The sequence below is a fragment of the Styela clava genome, chromosome 9 (assembly GCF_964204865.1).
Source record: "Styela clava chromosome 9, kaStyClav1.hap1.2, whole genome shotgun sequence".
Lineage (NCBI taxonomy): Eukaryota > Metazoa > Chordata > Ascidiacea > Stolidobranchia > Styelidae > Styela > Styela clava.
The window spans coordinates 16,852,839-16,870,969 of NC_135258.1; the positions used below are offsets into that span (position 1 = coordinate 16,852,839).

Sequence of the window (18,131 nt, forward strand, 5' to 3'; positions counted from 1 at the left end):
TTACAATTGATTATGGAAATTTATTGCTAATTCGGTGCAGTCGATGTGTGAGAACACGGTAATTTTTCCAAGCGTAGTTTGGCTGGGATATCATGTTGATCAACTATATAGAGATGGGGGAACTCCAGAAGTATGTGCACCAAGGTGGCAAAACATGAACGTAGTATTTGTGTTCCGGTTAGCGTCCAGGTTGTGCGACTAATAATCGTGTTTTGTCGATAACGATACCTCGTTTCCTTGGTTACCAGGTATTCTGTTATCAAGGGCAATTGTCAAAATGCGGTTTACTTATCTTGGAAATATCCTTTCCTAAAGTAATGTTTCTTACCCTTTGATATCAATACGGATAATGCCTCGTTTCCATGGCAACGAGGTATTTTTTGGATGGCACCATATTCAAAATTAATCAGGGGAAGCTACTGTACACGTGTGCCGCCAAGTTTCATGCTTGCATCCATAAGTGCACAATTCTATCATATTTGAGGTCTTATCCGCTGGACTAAGAGAGAGTCGGGAATTGACAGTATGCCGTTCAAATTCTTTATTAAACGATTTCTTGCCAATCTAATAATAATAAACGTAATTGCACGACCTCGCCTGGCCATCGGATGTATACGAAAGCGAATACGGAACCGCCACAAAGTGCGCACTCTTTGAATTTCCATGACGTCATCGCACACCAAAAACGAATCCCATAGAACCCACAAGCAAGTTTTAAAATGGATAAAAGTACTACTACCTGGCAGTGCCAGGCTGGCACTGAACGACTTGAAACTTAAATAAATCTACTCATTCATTCTTATAATCGAGAACTCAAAGGAGTTTGAGGTATGCTTGAATTTTATGGCAAGTGGAAACTTGGGCTTTTAAGCCGAAATGTGAATGCCTTCGAGTCACTTTTATAATACTTTGTTTCAGCAATTTGGAGAACAGCCAATGTTGCTTGTTATTGCCGAAGCACAGATTCTAATAAAGATTCAGCACGCTACCAGAGCAAAGCACCATTTTTACATCTAGTGCCGCTACCGGATTAAAATATCGATGCCGGTTTCAAAGTTTCGCTCGGATGAACCGCCCACTTGGTTAATATTGATTTTGGACGATTAGGAGCACTTGGAATGGGATTTCGCGCAAAGTGATGCATAAATCGGGAAGAGAATAATTAATCGAATATCTCACCACCGGAAATTTGTGATTTCCCCTCCCTAAAACGCTCCAGTGAGTTCGGAATGTTGCACGACTCAGAATAATAATGTTAAGAAACGAAGTACAAAGGTACGTTTGGAACAATTAGTTTAATGCCTTTTTCTCTCACCCCCAGTCACACTCCTGTAATTTTGACTCATTGTGGGCTTCGGAGAGGTCCTCGCAAGAATTTAAGGACAGGGGCATGAATGAAAAAGTGTTCCGAATTGTTTTAGGCGGATTTTTTTTTACTTCTGACCCAGTCATGCTTCAGGGATTTTGACTAATTGCAAGCCTCTGAGAGATCTTATTAAGAATCTAAAGAACAATTATTTAAATCATATTCACGTGGAAAAAAATATCCAATCACCCTAAAAGTCTAGCTCTAGTGATTTTAGATCACATCTCGATAATGGTAATAAATAAAGATGTCATATTTGGGTTATACAAGATACTGTAATTGAAGTGAAATTTATGACAAAAAATTGTCGTCACGGTTAAGTGATCACGGACATAGAACGGATTAGAATTGATAGAATTTGACTATCATTAGCGGTGATCAGTTTATGTCATGACGTGGTATTTAAACTAAATATTAAAATAAAGGTGTGGGGGCAGCGTGCCGGACGAAATCCGTCATTCGTCCGACACAACGACCGGGTGCAGTCATGGAATCCCGAACAAATATCTGCTTTGTACTTTACTAAGAAATTTTCCTTATGTTTCCCCTCGCGAGTAGCGAAGCAACCGTCCCCTGGATGGAAAAAGACAGAGAATCACCCAACACCAGGGGGCGAAAATTTTGAACGGGATTTCACTGAGACTCACTATCGATCGCTCGTTTCAGTGTTTGTTCGCGGGATCGAGCAATTGCCTTTTTGTTTTGAGGCCAACTAAATTTAGCATTTTGCACACGATTTTTGAAAAGGTTGTCTATCTTCCATTCATGTTTGCCTTTAGCCTTAACCAATCACCCGAAACTTTATACGGAATAACAACTTCAATATGTCGAACAATTGGAACTGTTATCCAGACATTAAGGGATTAACAATTATAGTAAAAAAAACTCAACCGACTTTATAAAAGGCACTACAAGTCATATTGTAGGAGTCCAGAACTATGACATGCACAAAAGGATCCGCGTTGGATCTGTTTAGTACGAATGTACCAAGATGACACCATGGCCCAATCAAATGGACCTCTTTTAATATTTCAACAACTATTTTGTATGATGAGTGAAAATAAAGATCTAAAATAAGGAAAATTAATCTCGCAGTCTAATTTTGAAACATACCACAATACCTCCCACCTGAATTTTGACATTCATCGCAAACTTTACAAAGAAAATAAGCATTCACCATAATGTATATTTTGTAATGTATGTGATGACAATCTGCAAACTTAATATCAATACTCAAAATGCATGTATTTTCACTATAAACTGAAATGGAGTTAAAAATCCGAGATTAGAAATTAAAGTACTAAACACATCTAATGTCTATATGCGATAACAACGTGTCAGTAAACCAGATTTAAAAGCATGGGATCAAAATATTTGGTACTAGATAGTAACACATATATACGAAATTATTGTTTTTAACGACAGAAAATATTTGTCAAGAAAAACACTTCGAAGAAGTATAATTAAATATACCTCAGCCCATTTACAGGGCATAGTAGTAAACAAAAATTTACCAACATTTGTAAGTACTAACTGACATCAAAACAAAACATGTTATGGGACTGCAACACACTGTAATTCTAGGTAATTTAATAACTTGTGAAAGTGAATGAGATCTGACACAAAACAACTTTTCTATAGGATTTATTTAGTGATAAGTAAATCGGAATTTTGTTTTTTTATGGACCTTGCTGACTTTGTAATACTTGCAATATTTGTAAAAGTGGTTATAATTAAGGTGCGGTACGTTCGAAATTATAAAGGGGTGTGTTTTATTAAGAACAATCTGAAGATAACCTCAATTTCTCAATATACTAAGTGTTCCTAATGTCTGGAGACGATTATCATTCGCAAGCCATTTCTACAGAAAGATGGATTGCTATCAACTAAGAAGTACACTCCACTGGGGAAAATGCATGCACCGCCGGTATTGCCGCTGATACTGCATGACAATCTTCGCCCTGAATTTGCATTACAGCTGAAGTATTCCGCGGAGGTACGTACCTGAAATTGTTAAAAAGCATTATTGGACAAAAAATTTTTGTTATTGGTAAAAATCGCTTTTTCGCAACGAAATAACCAATCTATTTCAAATTTTTTTGTACTTTAGGATGTTTGCCACTAGAGAGGCATTACTTTAATTTTCATTGTATTTATTATGGCCCGATATTTTACTTAAAAATTTGCTGTGTTTACATATATTTCACACATATTAAACATTTATAACTCATGGGAACATTTTATTTCTTCACGCTCATCCACCTATCGTTTCAGCAAACCCGGCGCTCAGCTATAGACTTAACGTTACCGATGCGCGAGTATTTACTTACTTGGACGATATTGTTTCGTCTGTTACCGTAGAAGTACACCCATTGATTTATTGCTGCAATGTTGACGTACCAGGATGGAAATCTTCGGCCTGTTGCCCAGTGAAACTTGTAAATATCGACAGCTAAAAAGGTACATATGTATTCTTTTACTTTAATTTGTGAAATAATTTATTTTCTAAGTGATCTCGGCTAAACACCACTTATCTTCTTAAGAAAGCTTCCGACGCTAAATCTTGCTGGTTTTTTAATCTAAGTTGAAGTATCACAAAAATCATTGGTGATTGAAAAAAATCAATAGTGTTGTCTAGTTTGAACAATGAGTTGCTAACAATTAATAATGATCGAGTGTTCTGTATTACCTGGGTATTACATTTGCTTCAAAATATTATAAAAATTGTCAATTATTCAAGTCTTACGTGTATTTGGAACGTAAAAGACCAAATTTGGAGTTGGCAATTGTAGGATAGCAGGGTCAGATACTTCTGGACATCGATCCGTGCAATTTATGGAAGTGTAGCAAGCCCTTACAGTAATATCTTGATCAAGCCGAGATCGAAACTATATGAAAAATAGAAAAAAAAAACATTATTTTATATTGTAAAATGACAAGAAATCGACGCAAGAGTATAAGGACACAAAGTACTGTAGCCGAAATCAGCCAAAATAAAAACAATAATTAGAAAAATTATTCGAAACAACAATTTCAATAATTTGTATCACAATTTCTGAAGACACTTTCTTCCACTAACTACCAAAATTTTCAAATATAATTGGTCCAGTAGTTGTGGAAAAATTATTTTTATCCCCAAAGCTACAACCAGTTTTGGACTGACCCTACATTTTTGTGTTACATAAAACGTCACTTGTATTGGTATCAGAACAGCTTTCGTTTAAAAGGTAATACGTTTTTTATGAGACAAGTGAAAGTTTAGCGAATATGTTACAATATAATACTAAATTACCTGCTGGTCGGATATGAGTGTCAATTGAGGAACACGCTGACGAAGAGCGGTGGTTTGACCCAACCGCGAAGTTCCACCTAAACGGTTGAAACTGGTCAATTGAGAGCAAGGTTGGTTACTTGAATCATCGTAATAATTAACATAGAAATTCGAAGATGTGTCGGAGAAATATTGCGCTGAAATTGAAAATAAAAATATGTTAGATTGAAAAGTGAAAATTTGAGGTACTCTCGTAATTTCAGATAAAAATACTACAGGAGTCACTTGGCTAGTCTCCGAACTCGTGATAGAACTAAAATAAGGAAAGTACAATAAAACTATGCCCTAACCTGGTAACCATCTTGGTTCACATACTACGGGAAATCAACATAGAGCAATTTTACAATATTTTTGATACGTGCATCTAACAGACAGACAGACAAACAGACAAAGACCAATCAACATACTTACCGATCTAAAGATCGATAAGTAATAAGGAAACAAAAGACGGAGTATAAAATAATTTGAAAACTTCCCCGAGCAGCAAATTTAAGATATTTGTACCATTAGCGGCACAGACTTTTGGAGAAAATTAGTCGAAGAGACGAAGTATAAAATAATTTAAAAAGTTACACTAGCTGCAAATTCAAGATATCTGTACAATTGACGGTACAAACTATCAGAGCACAGAATGAAAATTTTCTGTTGTAAGCTTACGATTTTGCTTAGATGCAACTCCAAAGATACTCGGTTTCTTTAAGATACATTTGATATCATTAGATGCAGATGTTTTTCGGATATCATGTAACGGCAGACAGTTTATTTATTTTTTTAGTTTATTTATCAGATATATACTGTTTTGACTGCCACAAAATTCTTGTACGAGATACCATCAGAAAAAACAGTAACGCCTTTATTTTATTGCTATGGTATTTTTTGGTATCTTACCTACAAACAACACAGCACCCTGTGCCTGTCTTGCAACGTCTAGCCCGCGCTGTGATACAGGAGGATATCCTCTGCTGCCAAGGTAATCGTACCTGACACCGGTTAGTTCTTCGTAGTAGTAAGAATCTCTCATTGTATTTGTGGCTTTAACAACTGGGAATGGACTCAAACTTGAATTCGCAAAGGGCATGAACGGTTTACTGTAGTACAAAAAATAACAATTGTTAGCAGTGGATTCCCGAATATTTCTACCCAGGGTTCGAAATAAAAATAACATATTGTTCCAAATTAATGAGAATCAACGCAGTATGAAAAAAAAACTCATGAGTAGAATTCTAATTTTAAGTACTACTGCGGTTAGTTACATTCGAGTGAAACTTACAAGGTAATTAAGTCTCACCTATAATAACAAAGGCGTTAAAAACATGTTTCTGTTTTTATATCTTCTATGGATTGTACAATTTACGCAATGAAAACGATAGAAGATTTTACGAACCGGCTAGCATTACGTGATACCCGCGTTATTATATATAAGAAACTTGCCATGAGTTTTCATTTTTACCTGAAAATTGACGCATCTTCAAAAGCTTCTAGGGTAGACTGAAGGGTCCAAGTTGTTTTGCCATCATCCTCCATTGTTTTTTGAGCCACTGCCCATAATCGATCAATATTGCAGTGATGAAGCATAAATAACGGATCAAAACCGGAAAAATCAAGACTTGCTAAAAAAGCATATAAAATATTACATGGAATAAGTAATAACTTTTCAAAAAAACATCGACCATTAATTTTTTTATAATTAAGTGCGGATTCGAGGTTAACAAAACTAGGTTCAATGACGTTATGTCTTTGACATCATTTGTTTATTATTCATTTCAATGCTTGTCGTTGGTTTTTAAATGGGGTGAATAACTTTAATGCTTGAAATAGAAGGTTGGACTTTTAAATTTCAAGTTATCTTCTTATTTCAAATTTATTTTCTCAGACAGATTGTTTTGAGTACATTTAAAAATGAGAGTAGAGGAAGCGTGTGCTCAAATACAAAAAATACCTACCAAACGATAGAGCACATTTTTGAGTGAATCTTCCTTGACCACAAGCTGACACATGAGCGCCTCCGTGAGCAGCTTCTGTGGCTTCTGCAAAATCGTGCCACTGATGGGGTGACATCTTAACCGATGCAATATTTAACCATTGTCTTTCGGCATTGTCCAGTCTTGGCTGATAAAGAAGAAAGTTTTGGTGAATGTAAAAAAGAGAAATGTGCAAAATTTTGGTAGCATATCGAGTCAATACGGGAAGATGAACATTAATGAATATCATTGTTACCGCAATCATTGACTACTTTTTGTTGAAACAAAAGAAAGAAAAATTTCTGGCAAACATTTGTTTATTTGCCAATGCTCACCCTAAATATAGCGTCCCGCTGAATAGTTCTCATAGGGCCTGTTCGGTCTATCCGCACTGTCATGTTTGCAAAAGGATTTGGTCGGAAGAAGTCGTACCACTGCTCAAGTATAAATTGAGGAGGCTCTCTGTCTTCGCGCGAAGCCAGAAAATTCCAATACGGTATGCCGAGTGTCTTGTCTCGTAAGTACCTGTGAGTGAGGAACTCAAAAATATAAGCAGTATGATATTTTCGCCAAATCATATGCATTTCGCATAGAATATAGACTCGTTCAATAAACGATGATAGATTTTGCCAAGTTAAAAATTGTGGAGAGATTGTTGACTCAGAATACAATAAGTAAAATACATCATACCTGGATAGCCCTTCTTCAAAGTTAAGAATGATACTTCTATGCCAAGTCAAGAACCCAAGTTTTGCACCGTGGGGACAACATGATTCTCTATTATTGTTCACCATGCATTGTCCTGGCCAACCATGGGCCGCGGCTGTAATTATACAAAACATTGTGGTGTTGTTGTTAAATTATAAAATATGGTATTTAACTATCTGTCGAGTTAATGTTGCACTTATCGATTTATTTTAATCATCTTTAACCAACTTCCGTTTCCCATTTTTTATTCCATTTTTCCCATTTATTTGACTTACCTAAATTGAAAAATCCGGTTGCTGAAGTGTCTTCCTTAAACCTTTCCATTGCTTGCCTCAAGTCAGCAATTTCCGCTGTTGTCAATTGTGCTGCGTGTTTACGAACTCTGAAGGCTATGTACAAAACGATATTTTGTGATTTATTTTGACCTGTTACTGTACTATTAGGCATGAAGTATGGGCCTCTGAATATTTTTTCAAAATTTCTGTTGTTAAGGTTGTTCATGTTGTTGTGAAAAAGTGGCAATCGCCTTTTTTACTTAAAAGTCGAATTATCATTGTAACGCAAAAAAAAAACTGATTTGTTATCGATTGTTACAATAAAAGTATATTCCACCAAATCCAATGAAAAGCAATGAGAGCAAACTTCTTGTGCTTTATTATATATCGTCACACTCAAAACAAAATTTTTTATCAGAAGTTAATTATTTACGTAGTAAAGCGCGCAAGTGTGTTAACTCGGACTTCATCAAATTGTTGTCGTAACGCACAATAGGGGGAAAACGATTTTTGCCTACATAAAACATTGCTGCAATCATTCCGCGACAATGATATATTATTATTATTTTACATAATACCGTTGTTACATAACTGAGGCCAATAAACGTCAACCATATTATATATATTGATGTATTGTGTTGGGAAGAATGCATATTTTACAATTATTTTCATTTGATGTTTTTTTTCTGTTTTTGTACGGTGCGTATATAAAAAAAAAATAGAATCTTACGGCATTTTGGTCCAGTGTAACACTCTCGCTTTTCCGAGCCATCACCGAGGCATCCATCAAGTCCAGGTAGACCATTGAGACATTTTCTCACTCTAGTCTGTAATCCTCCCCAACAAGTAGCTTTGCAGGCGGTCCAGCACGTCCAATTATCCCATCGAGCTGTTTTCAAAGAATATAATCATACAAATTAGTCGTTTCAATTTGTTTTTGTTTCCCAATGCACGCATCATTCAATACCTTTCAGTAATCAAACGATCTTATATTTTGACCCATCATGTTCTTATTTCTTTTGACTATAAAACCTCTGTTTGAACATTATTTTGAGTAGCCTATAATATTTGTTCAAATCAAAAATGTTCACATTGAAAGCATTTTCTATCTACTATTCAAGTTATTCCCCAGCAGTAATTCAAATAGGATGTTTTACGCATTTAAGTGACAGGGAGTTTATAAATAAATCTCACCTTCTTCTTCGGCAATATTTTTTAAAGTACTTTCTCTTGGTGATGTTTTGCAATCCCATGTCAGTGTTACATCAGTTCCACCGTTAGCATCGAGATTAAATCTCTCAATGGTCTAAATTTCAATTCAAATTATTTCATTAGTATTTTCAGAAACGTTATTAATGCTTTTATATGCAAGCTTGTAAAATGCCTACACAGTGTTTATTAAACACGACAGCAATGCTGAAGTATAAGAAAACGAAAGCCCCCCCCCCCCCCCCATATGCAAGCTTGTAAAATGGCTACACAGTGTTTATTAAACACGACAGCAATGCTGAAGTATAAGAAAACGAAAGCCCCCCCCCCCCCCCAAAAAAAAAAAACGAATCCTATAGAGCCCACATAAAAAAACAACAATCTTTACCTACTAAAAATTTCGAAGCAATTCGTTCACTAGTTAAAGAGAAAAACAACACAGCAACAATATCAACAAGATTATCAACAACAATTGAAAAGAAAAACGATACATAGAGCCATTTCGTGTCCAATTAACATGTGAGCGAAGTAATGGAGTTGTCAATAAAATTGAAATGAAATAAAACGAGCTCATTCACCATTAGTTACCAACGGATAGCTAAATTATTATAGCAAGAAACAATCCCGAATTGTTGAACATATTCTTGAAATCATATATATTTTACCGTTTCTCCCGTCCTTTTTCCGGCGCCACAAGTCCTGTAATTGGTAAGGAGATGTGGCCGAACGAATGAACGGAATTCGAATCCTAATTAAAAAAAAAGGATTCCACAATTTGTATAGATTATTGAACGAACAAATAGTAACGTTATGAATAGGTTATACATGTGTAGTTATTTATATAAACGTACTCACCCACAGATGCTAAAACATCAGGACTTGGTGTTTCACCTTAAAAAAGTTAACAATAGGTAACTGTATTATTCAATATGCCATACTCTTTATTGATGAGACAATTTTTGTCAACAATTAACTAGTTGCTTCCTTTTTCTCATGGAAAATTTCAAGAAATCAGGTTTATTTTCTGCTTTATTGTTTAAAATATGCAATTTTTCGCAAAACAATCATATTCAACAAAATGAGTTTTCTTTTTTAAGTGTACAATAGATGGAACTAAATTATTAGAAACTGACAGAAAGAGAGGAAAATACTGAATTTATTCGAATACATATATGTATTATTCCATTCTGTTATTTTATCATTTTACTATGCGTTGTTTGTAATTCAATTTAGTAGTAACAATTCAACAATATTCCGAAGAAATATGTAGTTGTCTGAAATTAATAATGTAATGATCAAATTCGATAGAAAACTGAAAAGTATTCGTGCAACTATAATAATAAAATTGGTTCAACAAGTTTGGTATATTTGTGCTGAATAGGCTGCATGTGGTGCGTCGAATTATCTCAACGTCTGAAAAAAATGTTTTTTTTATCAGTTTTAATAAAATTCGATAAACAAGTAACTTACAGAATAGCGACAATTGTGTTCCCGGTTCTGCAAAAAGTAAAAATAAATATTGTTTAAAAAAAATGCTATTTCATCTAAAATTATGAATGTAAATTTTTATTTATTTTTGCTTGGCAATAATTTGCTAAAAAAATGAATAAATTCATTCATAAAAACAGTTTATTTTTACCAAAACATTCTCTTCTACATGGTCCAAGAATCCAATTGTTATCGCATTCGCAGTAAAAACTTCCTTCTGTATTAATGCAGCGTGCTTGGTTACCTTTGCAAATTCCTAGTGAAAAATGAGTTGTATCAACCAGTTTGAAAGCAATATTTCAGTCTAGTTAAATTTTGCAAACTATTCTTTTGAAGATGCTGAATTGATTGTTAGACTTTTTTTTTCGTTTAGCCACCAATTTACAGGACAATGTCAGATACCAATAAAGTTTCCCTGAACTTTGACCCCTTAAAATCTTTTTATGCTCTATCATTGCAAATTTTTTAAGCCTATTTTAAAGTTAACTCGTGTGGACGGTTCATTTTATACAGAGTCCACATCTCAGAAAACTAAAAACTGGCAATCGGCACGAAATGAAACAATTTTTACAGCTAAGCTTGAAATAATCGGAAGAAAATGTATCTGAGCAACGGCATAAATTTCAACTATTGCGTTGTTGCAGCTATTTTATTGCTTGATTGGTCAGAGATAAAGAGATAAAATGAAGTCGAGGCTCTGGGAACATTCGTTACATATAGCATGTAGAGTTTCGCAGTCGAATAACCGTAGAGAAATGACTCGCTATTAAAAGTTTTGTACAATAGTGCGTATCCCCCTAATAATGGTGTTATTCACTTTCCTTGCGTCAATGTAAATATACAATTCTATATACCTTATTTCATCATATTAATAGTAGTAAAACTGTGAGTCATCAGAAATGTTTAATCTATTACCTCTGTCTCGTTGGCACTCGTTTATGTCTACACAATATCCACATCTGTTCAATGTAAATCCCTGTTCACATTCACAACGTCTGGTGCTGTAACACAAGCCTCAAAATCAGTCATATGATAATTTACAAAATAAAATATTTTTTCATGGAATGGTAGACCTTACAAAAGGTTCCTAGTTTAGAAATGACATCTGAGTACTATTTTGACACGTCACTATTTCAAACAAATATTTTTTACTATAGGATGAATAGGTATTTACGCCCGATACTCGAAACCAGCCATATCTTTACTGCTTGTGGTGTATAAGATTTCTAACGTTAATATTTTCTCACGGGCATTGTATTTGTAGGTTGAACATATATCAACTCATTCCGTCGAATTAACTCTGACTGTTACGTAGCCCAGCCAAACATAATGCGTATAATGCAATATATGGCTATAATGTCGTAATGAATCGCACCCCTTTGAATTAAAATAATATCAATACTTTGAAGTACAATGTCGAAACATTGTCGAAGCAAGGAATAAACCTATGACGTTATGTGTCATCGTTCTTCCGGAATAAGATTGGCATCATTCTTGCCCCAATTCTGTCTATAAAGCATCGCTGATATTGCACACATATATGATTCTAATAAGAAAACCCCGCGTAAATCCTTGTGCTAGTTCTATTTTGAAATTATTTGTCAATTAACTATGTTTAGTAGGTACTAGGCTAGGGTGTTGAGCACTGAACTGCAGTTCTCCTTGTTTACTTTCTACTTCGGATTCGTATGTGTCAGTCGCCACAAGGACACTTGATCGAGATAGTATCATTAGGATAACTAAAAATAGCACATTCTCTTTCCACGAAATAGCAAGTATAAATATATGTAAGCTTTCGTTAGATCATAGATCTGACTTCTTCCAGACAGAACAAGATATAACTGCAAATATGAAAAGTCAATGAATCGACGACTGCAAATTAATCTGGACATCAGAATCAAAAATCTTTGTAAAAGATTATAAAATTTGCAAACTCTTTCCATTTATCCATTAAATTTACCTTCGAACACTTTGAGACGAAATTACCATTCTTGGATACAATGGTTCACCTCATAGACAGACAACGAACTAGAAACGGAACTTAACTCAAATACAACAGACATCCATCAATACCTTTCACCGTCATCCTGCCCTCCAAAGCATTTATACAGGAACATAACCACGGTCTTGCAATCAGAATCAGACGCATATGCTTAAATCTGGCCTTTTTTTACAAACACAGTGAAAATCTCAAGCAACATTTGAAAAATAAGAATTACCCCGAATATCCAGAAACTTGCTAGTGCACGCCAATCTGAAACCAGTATCAAAAACAAGCAGCGGAACGGGATTTACTATGCAAGAAAAAAGGTGCACAGCCTGTCTAACTCATCCCAAACCCAACTTTAGGAGTACGTCGACAAACGGAAATTACCACGTTTTGAAAGGCATCAGCTACAGCACAAAAACATAATATATCTGATAACATGCAAAAATGTCAATTACAGTACATGTGTGGAAGCGGCAGAAAATTGAAGACCAGAATCTCGAACCATATCAGGAATATTCGAACCACTTTAACAGCAGACTATGAACGACTTCAGTGCCATGGCAATCGCCGCACTTAACAACAGTGAGTTATACAAAAAGAACAAAGAACACTTCTGGATGAACAAATCAAAAATCCGGCAACCACGAGAAATGAACAAAAAAGACTGAAACTCAAAATAAAAGATCCTGAAACAAATTCAAACAACAACAAAGCAAACAAAAAACTCAACGGAATGAAAAATATACAAATAGACATTTCTGGAACTCTCCCACATTAATCGCTCAGACAGCGTAGTAGAGCTGTCCGCGCTCATCTCTGATATTTTAAAAATTTAATATAATGGTTATATTCGACCATTGATCTTTCATATTTGCAGCTATATCGTGTTCTCAAAGTCGAAGTTAGTACTTCGATTTGACGAAAGCTCACAAATATACTTGCTTCATCATTAACTACATTTATATAAAGCATTATGTGCATAACAGTTGAAAATAAACTGAAAATATCCCAGGAGAGCCTGAAATCTTTTAAAATATGGTAAGTCGAATCACCTAATATCTGCACAAAAAACTTACTCTCTGTTTACTTTCGATGGTACTCTTACATAACGAAAGTATTCAGTTAAGTAGTCTCTTGAAAATCTCGTATCAAACCGAACGTCTCGTTGGAGTGCTTCTCTGTGGGAACAAAGTGATGGCGTCATGCACGCATCCGAAATGTGACTGGCATCGACTGTAATTAGAAATGGTTATCTTAAGCAGTTACCTCTCACAACAAGACCTATACGTACCAATAAAAGACATTCAAACGAATAATATAGCAATGCTAAAGAAATAATTCTTAAGTGACTAACTTACGCCTAAACCGTATTATAATAGAGAAACGTATAAAATTCTAATTTGTTTTTTGATACCTTGGAGATTTTTTGTACTTACGGCAATACTTTCCGGTGTAATCATTAATGTATCCACATCTACAAGCGCAGAAATAGCTCCCATCAGTGTTGAAACAGTCTGCATTCTGGCCGCAAGAAGTGCTATTGGCACATTCGTCAACGTCTGCCCAAGAGAAACAAGATTAATTTATATTGACGTGTACCAAACTAATATGTAGCCTACTTTCTTGTCGGTGCATATTTAGATCTATATCATGATGGTCGCAAAACAGGTCGTACATACCCTGGCACGTCACTCTTCCAAAACGGCGAACTTCCTTGTAGCCTGCTTTGCAAGAACAAAAATGGGTGTCTCTTCCCGTGCTCCAGCACAAACCATTGGTTCGGTCACAGCCCCCGAAATTTATACGACAAGGGTCTGAAAGGAAAATGAAGTTGAAACATCGTGATCAGATAGCGATGCTTATAATTGACGAAACAGTTATTAGGTGGTCGAGGAATTAATCCAGTTTTATTGCGCTTCAATGGCAAATCAAATCTAGCATACGTGATTTGTTAAGGAGGAAGACAACATTTCTTACGCGAGGATAATAGTATACCTACGCTGTTACCTCATTGGTAAGTTCTTTGATTATTGATAACCTAATTCATCATGCGTTGAAGAATAGTATTGAATTTGAAAATATAAAATCATAATTGAAAATGAAAATCGTGTTATTAAAATAAAGACGAAATTGACTCTGTACGGAAAGCACGTTGATGCTAAAGATGCGGTTTCGTAAACATACTAACGAAGTTTCGTATTTTCATTGCTATTTATGCTAGCACCGTGGAGCAATGTAGTAGTTAGGTTTCATGAGTAACGACATGGTGCATATTACTAATATTTGAATGTAGTACTACGGTATGGAAATTGAAAATTCTAGCAATGAAGCAGCCTGATCAACTTTTCATTTCACGTGTAGAAACGACACTTTAAAATATCGCAATCTGCCAATAATTTTGGAGAAAGATAAATTGTTATAAATAATAAAGGGAGTGCATATCAGCAATAAGTTTCTTTGCAGAATCCGAAATGTTATTACCAAAAAAAACCGGAAATATATTGCATACCTGCATTAGCCAATTGAACAACCGCTATAAGCGTGAGACAAACTTTATAAATCATACTTGGCCTACTATGTAAGCCTAAAAGCAATTTCTAAATCAAAATTAAAAACAGTTATAAACTTGTCAATCAATCCCACATCTTTTTAAGTAGGTGGCCAACTTATTGTGGCATCTTAAATTGTGACCGAGGTACGACTGCTTTTGCATGATGCTAATCAACCTTTGAAAGACGTCCTTCGCAGAGGATTAACTAACCACTACCATCATCTCCCCTAGCCTGTAATAAAGGGGTGAACACGCGGTGAACCAACACTATTTTTGTTTTTGTTATTCTGATAAAGCGTGTTACATCCTTACAAAAACTCAACACTATCTCTCATGTATAGTCAAATTTTTTCAATTTGATTCAGTCAATATGGTTAGCTACAAGATGCGGCTGAAAATGTTGAGTGATTATTAAATTCAGATTTCAATACCGCGTTATATTAATTACTTCTACTTCGTTTATTTATTTTCTGATTTAATTCATTGTGAAACATTCAATGAGCCACTCATTGTCAGCCATTGTCTTACTGGAAGTTTACTATCCATTTCTATCCTGAATATGGCTCACAAAGTTTGAAACGGCTTGCAACAATGGCGGCTTGCAACAATGACAGCTTGGTTCGATCAACTTGAACACAGTGGTTTTATAAGTAGGACGATGAATCGCAGACAAATTTGTTTACGAAGACGTGAAAGTATTAATGTTAATATGATGTCAGATGGAATGACTATCACGAGCCGCATCGTCACACAAATAGCCTCTAACCATTTTTAAGTTTGTCTCGAAGCTGACTAGAGAAAAGTATCATAAATATGGTGAAGTTTAATTAAAAACATGGTATTTTAAGACACTTGAATCTTTTTCCGCCTAAGGTGCTTCTGTTTTCTGCGCTATCTCCATTTATTAGTTATGATTCATTTGTATAATTCGTCTAATTATAAAACTGTGGCGAAAAAAAACAACTATTAATTTATCGAACTCGTATTAGTTTCACCTTTAATGCCGTTTTTATTAAAATTACTTTTCCTTTCTACTATACTGCAACATAAGCAATTTATCAACTGCTAGAAACTGAATGATTCGAAAAAATAAAAACATACATCGAATTGTTGACAACCCAGTCATACATTAATAAGTGATAAAATGTAGTACGGTATATGACAGAGGCATTAGTATATTCAATAAGAGGGTAATTATATCAAACACTGACCCTGCTATGGTCATCAGTTACCATACCAATAATTTTAAATTTAGTGGAATATTTTGCTTTTCGTTATTCATTAATTTATCGTTAACAGACATATCAAAATACTGTATGTTTCAATAAAACTGCAAACACAAAGCGATATTTTCATATAAATGTTAAAAATAATTGTTTTTAGTTTAGTAGAAATAGTTTTATACTGTTTTGTTTGAATAGTTTTGCTTTTCTACTTTCTGAGGTTGCCTGATCTTTATATACCTCCAGGTGCAAATGAAACATTTTCAAATAAGCTCGCACTTTTTCATTTCATCAACAACAAACACTTTCACTTGAGAATGTTTACCGATTTTGCAAAGATTATCGACCGCTTTCACTTTGTGAAAAACGGATTATCTAAAACCTGTTGATCGACTATTTTTTTCTAAAGCATATGTTGAAATCAACAAATAAAAGTACTATACTAATGTTTTTTCGGCATACTGTATTTCTGTTTTTCATTTGAAATTTTAACAGCATAAATTTTTACGCAAAAACTTTGAAGACTTGCAGACATCAAATGTTCACGAAAGAGTATGCTGTTTATACTGATACCAATAATAATTTTTTTAATCTCGCCATCTTATAAATATTCTAAAGGCATTGGTATTATAATTTAATCTCCAAACTTAGTATTAACATGGCTGTTGTGTCTGCTTTATTGACGTGTCAGTCGCCCAGGGCCAATCAACGCAATATTAATATTTGTCATGTTTGGATTAATATTACGATTCCCCGGAATTATGGTGACCAGAACATGATTGAGTATTTATGGTTCGCGGTTTGACACAAAGTCATTATTTTGTAATGAATTAAATCCTCGTGAATTGAATCAAATTGATTCATTCAAAACTTGGCCTATGCATAGTACATTGCGGCTGACTCATAGAATTTAGGGATTTGTTCAAAAAGAATTGTTTTAAAACAACTGTTTTAAATCAAGTTTTTTTTGCCTGTTTTGTTCAAAATGGCTGTACTATTTGATTTTTTTGTATTAAATAGGTTGAAGAAAAATGGATGTAAAAACTTACCAAGCGCTTCTTATTTGCAATAAATCTTTCAAAACGCCACAAATATCGATAGAGGGTCATACACACCTTCTCCACCTTGCGAAAATTGAAATGCGATCGAATAAATGAGTTTGTATAACCTTGAAAAACTCACTTCAACCTTAAAAAACATAGTATGCCGAGCATAAATTATCCGAACAGTATTAACCGTAACAATGACTTCATTTTATGAAAAAAATGCCAATACATGACCTCGAAACCCATATAATGACGTCATAACAGATTAGTTGTGGCGTCTTTGCACCAGAGGACTCTTACAATTGACATAGGCTAGGCTAGGGTGTCTCATCGTTCATATCAGTAGATAACCGTCGATATAAGCATATTCTTCATTATCACAACCCACTCGTTTTGCCGAAGGGCTGCACTTGATCGGCTAAACATTACGGGTAAAATCTTCTGACTTTGGTGGCGATAAATGTACGCAATAGTGGTAAAAGTCAAAATAAAAAATTTTACTTACAATTTTGAAATTATAATTCCGGCTGCGTGTGCAGCTGCCAGAATGCAACGTTTTGGCGTAGTTTCGCAGAGATACAAAGGGGTATTTCAATAAAAAATACAGAAAATAATTGATTTAAAACAACCCCCTGTTTTAAAACACGATGTTTTTTTAGAATTGATAAAAAACCCTACTCATAGTAAACGAAATACCAATTTGACTTGGGTATTAACAAAACTTCGTAAGAAACTAAAATCTATACATACAACAAAAATCGATATCGAGAAATAAATGTACAAATATAAGGAAACAATGAGTATAAATGGAAAATTTGAAAGTCATTAGTACATATTTAGGAAAACAGGGTGATTTTTCACAACGATAACTTCAACACTCCACAAGAACAATTTTGCAAAACAATCCACAGGTACATGTCTCGCCCAAAATACATGTGCCATAAATCCTATTTCCCTCTTTAATAACAAATTAAAAAATCAAT

General features: G+C 34.6%; 1 protein-coding gene across 1 annotated transcript; it reads right to left on the bottom strand.

Annotated features, from left to right (window-relative positions):
• Nucleotides 1-2,532: 2,532 nt before the first annotated feature.
• Nucleotides 2,533-14,987, bottom strand: LOC120339325 (uncharacterized). The gene is made up of 21 exons (XM_039407423.2): nucleotides 14,838-14,987; nucleotides 14,008-14,142; nucleotides 13,765-13,887; nucleotides 13,405-13,561; nucleotides 11,254-11,339; nucleotides 10,490-10,594; nucleotides 10,321-10,347; nucleotides 9,706-9,741; nucleotides 9,516-9,598; nucleotides 8,836-8,947; nucleotides 8,372-8,530; nucleotides 7,642-7,755; nucleotides 7,349-7,481; nucleotides 6,994-7,183; nucleotides 6,641-6,806; nucleotides 6,148-6,307; nucleotides 5,586-5,785; nucleotides 4,659-4,834; nucleotides 4,113-4,254; nucleotides 3,697-3,818; nucleotides 2,533-3,370 (listed from the first exon to the last, which is right to left on the bottom strand). The coding sequence occupies exons 1-21, from the start codon at nucleotides 14,890-14,892 to the stop codon at nucleotides 3,191-3,193; spliced, it is 2,661 nt and encodes an 886-aa protein (XP_039263357.2). The 5' UTR covers nucleotides 14,893-14,987; the 3' UTR covers nucleotides 2,533-3,190.
• Nucleotides 14,988-18,131: the final 3,144 nt, after the last annotated feature.